Raw genomic sequence first — 11,280 nt, forward strand, 5'->3', positions numbered from 1 at the left:
ATAAATATTTTCAGAAATAACTATTACTTTCCCTTTGAACACCAAACAACGCAAAGCAAAAGATGAGCTTACAATTAGATCGAGACTTAGATTGTTTTAAGAAAAAATTAAAAAAGGATAAAGTTGAGTTGTATATTCATTTATTTATTTCCAATATTTCATTTTTGTCTTTACAGGAAAAAGTTATACTAATGCGACAATGTTATGTAAATTTTAATAGTATATATAACTATAATTCAAATCGCTTTATTTGTGAGTTCACTCAGGGTGCAACAAAATAAATCCGTCTTCTCGGCTATCACATTGGGGGTACGGAGTGCGCGCGTCAGTGGCGCTTCTTTTAGTAGCTTGGTGCGCCCGATGTTAAAGAAAAAATTGTGACGTGCTGTTTTGGTTTAATAAAATTCTAGTATATGTTCCACTGGTATATTATTTTTAATTACAAGTAACATAATGACTAGTATATAAGTACAGCTAAGGTAACTTCAAATCCGTCTTCACTCTGGATTCCCGTAGGTATGTTAGATCGTCCATCACGAACCTGCAAACAAGGGTCATGTATATTATAAGCGTTTTCACGAAGTAGTAAATTTTTATGTTGAATCTTTGGGGTACCTATTCAAGAAACCATTGTGGTACTTTGGTGGTGTTGTGACCATTACTATGCTTTATTCCGCTTATCTTCTAAAGAAGCCCGCGTAGGGTTTTTTCATTTTACCAAGTTTTATATCAGAAATTAAAGACTAAGAATCAAGAATCAAGACTAAGACTCATTATTTGATTTCCGTCAATAAAATCCTGATTTTTCTGAAAAATACGCTATCAATAATTGAGAAGCAAGACTTTTATTTTATAATAGAATTCACATGTTGCCAAGGACGATGTTATTTCAATATTTCTAGATTATATTCATTCAAATGGTAAACCAACCCTCGCCATTTGGGAAACTTCTTTGTTTTTTGGGGGCCCTTAATTTTTTCATAACTCGTCTACAAGTTTGCTAACTTGTACCCGACTGTAATCTCACCTGGGTGTGCAGTCTTAGATGATAGCGGCCCAACCTCTTAGGGTTTTGGGATTCAATATAAAATGCGGTGTGGATTTAATATTAACTGTTTCCACAGAATGCTAAATCGCTAGCTCGTCTTGTCGGCAGAGGGTAACATCGGCTAAAGTTTACCACCAGAATTTACCAACGTGGAGGGCCCGGGTCTCCTCCCACAATAAGAATGGTTTAAAGCCGTAGATTCAAACCATTCTTATGGGAGAAGAACCGGGCCCTGGGCCCCGCAACGGTTTGGTACTATGATATATAGGTACTGCACATGTAATCAGTTTTTTTCAAATAAAAGTTTTATTATTATTAGGAAAGGACACACACACACTTATCGGTGAGTTTAAATTTTTTGTTAAATTAATTTAACATGACGCTTTGTCAATGCTTCGTGCACTTGTAATTGACGTGCATGTTGGCCATGTTTTTGTGTGTGCGCTTTATTTTAAAACGTGTAATATGCATGCTGTTAGTTCTCTTAATAAATGAATAATGGAGGCAGCGCTCTGCGGTGGGCAGCAGACCTGTAGAAGAGTCCGGGCAGCAGCGCCGTGCAGAGGTGCCACAGCGCGTGCGCGTCCCAGCCGAGGCGCGGCGCGAAGTCGCACAGCTCCATGGCCAGGAACAGGCCCGACAGCGCCGTGAAGCGCACCAGCCGCCACGCGTAGCGCCGCCCACCCCGTAGTGCGTGCACCGCCCACGCCAGCCACAGCGCCGCACCCGCCACGCCTGCGCCGGCAACACACCGTTATGCCCGGTTTTTTAACTTGTATGCCCGGTTTTTGTCTGTTATGCCCGGTTTTGCCACTGTATGCCTGTGTTTTATATTTTGCCTGTGATACTTGTTACGCCCGCTTCTTGCTTGTGATGCGGGCTTTAGGCCTGTTTTTCTTATTATGCCCGCTTTATGCCTGTCACGCCTGTTATTCCCGCTTTTTGTCTGTGATGCCTGTTATGCCTGCTTTTTGCATGTGATGCCTGTTATGCACGTTTTGATGCCTGCAATGCCTGTTATACCCGTTTTTAGGATTTCATACTCAAAGGATAAAACGATAATAGGGTATTATTACTGTCTCTACTAATCCGCTGTCGTTCCGTCTGTCTATCTGTCACCAGGCTGGACCTCATGAACCGTGATAGAATTATTTTAAAGCTTTATTATTTCTGCTGTCGCTATAACAACAAATACTAAGATCAGAACAAAATCAATATTTCAGACCCTTAAATATTGATTTTGTTATATGATTCAACAGACATAACTTTTTTTTCGTTTTATGCCTGTAATACCTCTTGTTTATTCCTACAGTATATAGTATAGTATTAATTTTTTGTTTTGTTTTAAATTAATGATCCCAGCCTTACCAAAGAACACGTTAACTTGTATATTGTAATCGTAGTCGATCCTGCCCGTGTACAGGTAGCGCACGTGCTCCACATAGTACAGCAGCAACAGTGAGATGAGGGCCACTGCGATCGCGCGGCCTCGCTTGTACAACATTCTGAAAACAGCAATGTATGTGAGCCGAAAGGATCCTCTGTATCAACCCATATTGTATGTTTGTTTGTTCTGACTATGCTCCGAAACTGGACCGATATTAACCATTTATTTTCCAAAAGAAAGCTAAATTGTCAAGTTGGGTCTGATTGGGTGAAGTAAAGTTAATTCAAGTCAAAAAATCAAAATGAGAAAGAAAATTAAAAAAAAATTCAAACAAAATAATTTAAAAAAAACCTCACCGTGCTATGGCCGCTATGAGCAGACTCATGACCATAGAAAGCGCGCACGCGTAGTCCATGAACTCGGTGAAGAACAGATCCCGCGCGTGGAACACCGTCGACCAGAGCCACGCGTTGATGCACACCTGCGGGCAGACGAGCGAGTACTGAAGACCACTTAAGGTATCACAGACATCAACGTCAATATGGCGAGACGTAGACGCCATCTTGACTTAAGAGATTTGAAAACAATATTTCAAAAAATTAAAGTAGTAGTAACGCTTTTTTGTGGCAGAGCTCGTCAGAGAAAGTACCGCCATGCTTACATCTGTCGCTAAGCAGAATTACAGTGTTCCAGTCTGAATGGCGAGGCTGCCACATATCACAGGCACACAGTCTTAACATCTAGGTACGCCTTACCGTAGGAGACCGTTGGAAATCCTCATGAGTCATGATTGCCACTGCGACACGGGGGTATTGTCGGACTCCCCACCGACTAAAACCCCACGAAGTTCCAACTAACCACCCGACAACTAAATCACGCGAACGCTTTCGTATACTACCGTGACTCCGCCAGACGTTACAACACCACAACCTGACATTGAGTCTTATTAATGTTATATTAAATATAGTGTATTTGAATACAGTGTATTCAAATTTGCCATACACACAACTTTTTTGATTCTAAATTCATTATAATAAGCAATTACCTACTTTTAAAGAGATAGTAATTACCCAAGCAAAACAATGCCAAAACATGATCATAGGCGTGTCCTTTAGAGGGAATTCCCTTGTCATTTTCTTATACATATGGATGTGTATCCAGAGGTTTAATACCGATGCGAAGGCAGATGCAGGTTCTTGCACACCCAGAATCCTTCGGAATGGCCACTGTTGAAAGAACGAAAATATAGTACCTAAAGTGCATGGAAGTTCCACTCAATTTTTGATAATAGGAATGAAAGTTAAGATATCATATCTCTTTCCTACTTAATATGAAGAATATTAAACTATGATATTAGGAATGGATAATCTTTTGGCTAAATGTATGTTTGTTTGTTAATTATGTTCAGCTCAACCAATCTTGAAGAAATTTGAATCTGAGATACTGTGCATCCCGAAGGTGGACATAGGATACTTTTTATCCTGGGAAAGCTTGGCCAAATAGTAAACTTTGTAGTTGTGTTAATAAAAATACTTTATTACAGCTAGTTTCGAAATATAATCCATACCATACTAATATTGTAAAAAAGAAAGTGTCTTATGGTTTTGTTTATTACTTATTTTTGTCTCATCTAATGCTCCTGATCTTGTTGGATTTTGGCACATGAGTATACTGCTTGCCTTATGGAGTTAGACATAGGATACTCTCTTTTCCAAAAAAAATTATCCATGGAATATCCCTGTGGAAAATAAAAAATAGCCAGTACCCGAAGCAAAGCTTAACAACTAAATCTTTGTCAAATGTTGCATAGAACCGAATACTTTTTTAAACATATACTATAATGGACAACAGCTCTGCTGTAAGGAGGAAGAACTACTTTGACAATAAGATTTTTTCAAAGGCTAAGAGCAGAAGTATAATAACTAGGTAACATACTTTTCCATGAAATTTAGGTATCTCATATCCCCTCTCATAGTAGCCATGCACTGTGCGCCACATGCAGTGATAGCGGCACTCATCTTCACAACCCCAAAGCAGCAACCAATCACTCACATCCTGCAATTTTGCTGCCTCAGCAGTAAATACACCATCTAAAATAATTTTACAAACAATAATACATACATCTAAAATAACGACATATATATGTGTTTTGATCTAATCACCTAAATTAAATACCACTTATACTTGAACTTAATAGTTATAACGTACTAACTCAAACTAACTGCCTTATTTATAACATTACTACCGTGCCCTTTCATTTTATCTGTATTAAGTATAGAACAAAGTATATAGCCTATAACCTTCCTAAATTCCTTTATTATATTGACTCTCTGTCAAAAGGACAAAGAGGACCATATATAAAGTTACTATTGATGAATTAAGAAGCAAAGGAAATTTTACTACAGATTTTTATTTATAACGACGCCGTGGAACAATTTAAGGTAGTAGGGTGACATTAATAGTTATTAATATTATTCACTGAAAATGTATAAAATAATTTTGATGTAGATACATACCTGAAGTGCAGTTGGCATTTTTGCACTTTTGTAAACATTTTTGATAGAAAGGCGACCGATCGCCGTCACTAGTCGAAATAAGAGGACATAATAGTGCTAAAAAGAATAACAAAATGTAATGTTTTACTTCATACATCTTTAAAAATATTTTAGAAAATTGGAAGCCAATTTCATTAGAACATGAAGAAAGTTATGAATTAATAAAGCGTAAACTTTGTTTGTTCTAAGCGTGTTTTGCGTTCACTGTTTAACCATCTTTCTACTGTGTGTACGTGTTTATTTAATAATAATCATTATAATGATTGCAACTGTAATTTAAAATAAAAAAATAACATCAGCATCATTCCTTCAAATGACATTACACAAACTTGTGTCTTTTAGGAACCTATATAGGATAGTATAGGATTTTATACTACTAATAAATACATACTCTGTGCCACTGGTCTGTGTAAAAGATCACAGACTACAGGAAATTATTGTAAAGCTGGGATTGCTGCGTGATAAGCGTACTGTTTTTTCAATTTTATTTATAACATATGGTTTATTTTATAAAACATAATATGTAACAAAAAACAACAAGGAAGTTTAAGAACTGACTATTTTTTTAGTAATATGTTATGGCAGAGAACACCAACTCACAATTGACGCGTATGATTCATTTTATATTTTGCATGCCACTAAGCACGTAAAGAACCTATACCTGTATTATTGTTTTTTTTTTTTTTTAATATATAGACAAGTGCTTGACTGCAATCATACCTGATGGTAAGTGATGATGCAGCCTACTATGAAGCGCGCTTGTCTAGAAGAGGCCTATTCACTCTTGATTTGAAGGTACCCAGATTATAGGTATCGGGGAAGACGGAAGATGGGAGGGCATTCCATTACATTATTATTGATGGACATAATGTAGAGAAATTTGTTGTCGAAATAGAATAGTATCCAAGTCAAGGTTACTAACTAAAGGTAATACTAGGTAATACTAATGAATGTGCCACGTTTATTATATAGATTTTGTAGAAAATATAAATTACTTTCTTGTTCCAGATTTTATTCGCTTTTCTATTTATGTAGGGTTTGTTTTATCTTTAACATTATTATATTATTGAGCTGATATATGCCTTGCTTGGCATGGAAGATCTTCATTTGCAGACCCCTTAAACTTATAACACCATAATCTAAGGAGAGATCAACATTTATTATGATAGTAATTTTGTGTATGTACTAAAACCAAAAGTACACTTTTGGTGCACGCACGTCTTTACATTAAAATAAAATAACATTAGTGCAAACCCCTGAAGAAGTGTGCACGAGCACTACTATATAATTATTGTTAGGTAAAATATAAAATAATGCTTGTTTGAATCTGTGTCAGCGCGCCACTTATTTCCCACCGTGACGGCGTGTGGAGCTGAAGGTTTTCTGGATTTTACAATAAATAACTACAGTGTTTTGTGTAATGACTAGGTTATTTTATGTTCATAAAGAAACAAGAAAGCTATTTTATCAATTGGATTTGTGAATTTCGTTGTATTTTTATCGCTATAAAGGTCAAATACCGACACCACGTTTTAGCCATTTTCATGCGATTTTGGTGCAAGTTGACGCATTCTTTACGATTTTTATATATTTCATTGTAGTCTTATACTTCTATAAATTGCACTATGATAAAGATAAATTATTTAGGAAGCCAATGCCGTTTACAGAATCATGAAATGTGGGATGGATATTTTTTTATAGGCATTTCCCCAAAAAGTGTCGTAAATGTAAAATTCCAAATTTGAACTGTTTGAAACTGACATTTAGATTTTTGAGGATGGATTCAGAGGTTAAATTGATTAGTTTTTATAAGTAATCGATTATTTTCATCGAATTATTATTAGATTACTTTGCTTTATGAGGTGAAATTATCGTTAATGAAATATTCATTGGGTTTGTTCAGTAAGTTTGAAAAAAACTCACCGAACACTTACCGGTGAGTTAAATTTTTTGTTAATTTTTTTGTCAAATCAAGTTTAAATATAAAATATCAATTTTAATATATAAAACGCTTTGTCAATGCTATGTGCACTTGTAATTGACGTGCATATCAGTTCTTGTTTTTGTGTGTGTACTATGTTTAAAAACGTGTAATATGCATGTTGTGACGTTTCAAAAGTGCTTATATTAGGCCAACTTGAAATAATCGAATTTTGATTTTTTTTTTGAGTTAGTACTCTTAATACATAAATAAATAAATCGTGTTATAACTCCATTTTGTGATTGGTTATTATTAACTGAAGTTCAATTTTATATGAAGAAGTTCAATTTTATATTTATATGATATACTAAATGAAATTGTAAGTTTTAGACCAAACAAGACGTCGTGCACAGAAGCCTACAACACCCCAAACCCCAGAACAAGAATGTTCAGAAGACTGACAACAACAATAATTGACATTTACCCATAACCTAAAAAGAAAAACAAAAGAATTTTCATTTTTTAATATTTGTATTTAAATGAACCTGTGAATGAATAAACACATTTAAAAATGGTGTTTCTCAGTAGAACGTGGTTTGCAATTAAAGAATTTAAACGCCCCCGGAAGTTTCTTCGCAGTAAGTTTATCGACACAGTAAGACTACACGTAAAAGGTGGCACTGGAGGGACCGGCTTACCAAAATTTGGAGGGCTCGGTGGACAAGGAGGATGTATATATTGTGTGGGCAAAGAAGAAGCCAATTTAGGGTCTATCATGACTAAATATCGAGGCAAAACTGTTACTGCAGGACATGGTGAAGACAGTCGTAAAACAAAAATTGTTGGCAATCCCGGGGCTGACGTGAAGCTTGAGGTCCCGCTCGGTGTTACAATCTATAGAGAAGACGGACAAGTCTTAGGATCGGTTGACAAACAAGATGAGTTACTTATAGTCGCGCGCGGAGGTCCAGGGGGCACCAAAGACAACAACTTTCTCGGACACTTTGGTCAAACACATCACATACGGTTAGACTTGAAATTAATCGCTGATGTTGGCCTTGTTGGGTTCCCGAACGCAGGAAAAAGTTCATTGTTACGAGCAATATCTAGGGCCAAGCCAAGAATAGCAAACTATCCCTTCACCACAATAAAACCTAACAAAGGTATTATTCACTATAAGGATTTGCGGCAGATATCGATAGCAGATCTACCTGGTCTAATAGAAGGTGCACACAATAATGTTGGACTAGGTCACAAGTTCTTAAAGCATGTTGAGAGAACAAAATTATTACTATTTATAACTGACGTACATGGTTTTAAATTGAGCCATAAGTACCCATTCAGGTCTTGTCTGGAAACAATTATGCTCTTAAACAAAGAATTGGAGCTGTATGATGAAGATTTATTAGATAAGCCTGCAATATTAGCTGTAAATAAATTGGATCTACCAGGTGCAAAAGAAAAGTTCTTAGAAGTTAAAGAAGCGTTTAGAAATATGGATAATATTTTAAAAACCTTACCTGAGGAAATAAAACCAAATAAAGTTATCAAATTTGAAGATATCATTGGTATATCAGCCTTGAAAGGTGAATCTATTGAAGAGTTAAAGAACTTGGTGAGGAAACGTTTAGATGAGTATGCAGAGGAAAATAACCCTGATATTGTCGATGCAAGTACGCTTTTGAGGAAGAACAGAGCTATTGTGAAAGAAAGGGGGTCTCAGGTGACCTAATAATTTATCTTAAAGCATCTTATTTGTAAATAAATTAAATTGAAATATTAAATCATATTCGTAGTAATTATTCAAAATGCACTTATTTCACATAGCCACATATGAAATGTCAAATATGCTTATGCTGCATTGGTCAGTCCAAAATTACCTTAGCACCCATGTAATACAAAAATATACTGCTATACAAATGACTGTTTGTATTCAATAAGCCTTTGTCACCAGTTTACAGCCAAGTCAAATGTTTTTATTACATATTTTTTCTTCCCATACCAAGATGGGCCCAGATCTTCAGATGAATGGGGGCGACTAGCCCTTGCTCCCGCACGCCAGCAACGAAAGACACTCCGCCCACACCCGTCCGCTAGTCCCATAACTGGGCAGTTTTTCACACCGCTCTGAATCACCCCTCATCTGCAGATCGGAAGGTCTCTCCTCGTCATTAGGCATAGGCTAACATTTAACAATATCCCATAAGAGAAAATGCTAACCAATGTTTCCAGTATGGACCGACCCTAATGCTGCTCTGTAAGCCATGCATAACCAAGATGTCAGGATTAAATAAAATGGCCAAATTTCACAACGTAATTTTATTAAAGTAAAAGCTTTATAAGTTTGCCTTAAGTGATAGGATCTAATCTAGTTAAAAGTTTACACTAATAATATGTTTACCATCAACTTAGCAGCTCTTACAAACTTTTTTATCACAGTACATAATCTTACCCATTCTCTTATATGCTAAGAACAAACAAATAATAATGTTATTGGATCTACACTAAGTGTTATAAAATTTTAATGTTGCAACAGTAGAAAATTATCTCTGAATGAATGGTATAAAGTCTAATTTAAACAAATAGTCAACAGAGTTTTCGTCACTTTGTTTGTTACGGTTAAAACGGTATTACGTAAAAAATAAATATAAAATGCAATTTTAATTTAGAAAATTTCTTCACCAGATTCTATTTAAGGTATAATGATTTACGTCAAGACTTTCTGAAGTAAATAAAAAAAAACAAATATACAAACAATGACTTAATCTAGAAACTTATAATTGTATTACACTTTAATGCGCCGTTGCATTATTTTTTGAGTACATAAAACATTTAAAAAAATGCAAAGGAGACACCCAAAATTTAGGGTTTTTCCCATATATCAGTCACGTTAGTTACGTGGTGCATTACGCAGCAACATCATCGAGTGGCGTGAAGACATGGGGACAAGATTTGAATACCGACCATAGATCTGGCTAACACACGTGTCACGACATAATAATTATGTTAAGAGATAAGTAAGAAAATGGGTAGACAAATATATCGAGGCGCGCATCTTAGCCACTTCTGGTTTGTATAACTCTACCCCACTGGATTCCAGAGCGCTATATTTTAAACCCACGAGGCTAACATCTTTAATAGCAGTTTTATAGTCATATTGACAGGATATGCCATATTAACCGTCACTTTCATATAATAATGCTTTAAACGATGGCAGCAAGTCGATCGGCCACTAGACTCGATGTATGGGAATGAACCCTAAGAGTAGAATAAGTTAAATGTATAAATAGTATGCCCCCGTAAAGTAATTAAAGACTGGCCCTGATCTAGACAAACGCCATGGTAGGCAAAGAAACTGGAATGAACGGACGATAAAATTAATTTCATTCGAAACACAAAAGTTTAATCCGTTTTAGATAATAAGAGATTTGCCGTGCACCCAGTCTCGTAATCAGCAAATGTAAGCGCTGAATTCGCGAGCTATTTGGTTAGCGTTTGTCCGCCTAGTCCAAACCGATCCGGGATCGTTCGGGAATAACAGTATAAAAACAAAACTCACTTAAAGTACGTGATACGCTTAGAAATTGTACATTCATTTTCCGGACCCCTAATTAAAGGTAAAGTGGGAAGAGAAGGAGAATGTCCTTTCGATGCATCGCGGTTTTTATTGTTTAAAGTTGAGGGCAGAACTAGACTGAATAGTCCCCGAGTCCAATTTCACTGTATAATTGGGCATATTTCGAGGAAGATTTCGGTGAGTTAAGCTCCTTTAATCTCAAACTTTATCTACCTAATTTGCCTTGCTAGGCTTTAGCTTACGTTAACCTTATAGGCATACCGACAGGTCATAGACTAGAAATCCCTTATTATACTTACAAACTAAATAATTATTAAAATAAAAATTACAGATTGACTCATATAAGTACTGCAATCAATAGATATATTTTGTGAACTAGAACGCTGGTGTGTGCTGGTGCCGTGGACTAATAATTGGTAGTTAGGAAAGGACAAAACCGTCGATTGCGCAGGGTAGTCAACGATACTTTTTGTTTTCTAAATGAAAAGCTAGTCTTGCATTACGTCCTACAGTCTTAATTATGTAACATACAAATCTACGATAAAATATAGGTATGTTTTATACAACACGGTCGACGTAACTTCTCTTCTTATTACGTCACTTTTATATTAGGTACGTTATTATTAAAAATAATCTTTATGGCGACTAAGATAGTAGTAGTCCAGTAGCAGTGCATTCCCCAATGTTAAATGTGCCATTATATCCCGAATTTACGTAATTTTCCCTTAAGGGGAAGTGAGCGAGGCACCACTGCATCGCGCGACACAGGGAGTTCGACCGCGATACACATAC

The 11,280-nt window shown here is 36.1% G+C and overlaps 2 protein-coding genes across 2 annotated transcripts; one reads left to right on the forward strand and one right to left on the reverse strand.

Moving 5' to 3' along the window:
• Positions 1-271: 271 nt before the first annotated feature.
• LOC120624412 (post-GPI attachment to proteins factor 3) lies at positions 272-5,299 on the reverse strand. Its single transcript, XM_039890941.1, has 7 exons — positions 4,952-5,299; positions 4,371-4,525; positions 3,506-3,661; positions 2,792-2,916; positions 2,417-2,553; positions 1,579-1,783; positions 272-541 (listed from the first exon to the last, which is right to left on the reverse strand). Exons 1-7 carry the CDS (start codon positions 5,085-5,087, stop codon positions 475-477), a joined length of 981 nt encoding a protein of 326 aa, XP_039746875.1. The 5' UTR covers positions 5,088-5,299; the 3' UTR covers positions 272-474.
• Positions 5,300-7,194: 1,895 nt separating this feature from the next.
• Positions 7,195-8,834, forward strand: LOC120624411 (GTP-binding protein 10 homolog). The gene has a single exon (XM_039890940.1). The coding sequence runs from the start codon at positions 7,483-7,485 to the stop codon at positions 8,641-8,643; it is 1,161 nt and encodes a 386-aa protein (XP_039746874.1). The 5' UTR covers positions 7,195-7,482; the 3' UTR covers positions 8,644-8,834.
• Positions 8,835-11,280: the final 2,446 nt, after the last annotated feature.

Source organism: Pararge aegeria, chromosome 6, assembly GCF_905163445.1.
Source record: "Pararge aegeria chromosome 6, ilParAegt1.1, whole genome shotgun sequence".
Classification (NCBI taxonomy): Eukaryota; Metazoa; Arthropoda; class Insecta; order Lepidoptera; family Nymphalidae; genus Pararge; species Pararge aegeria.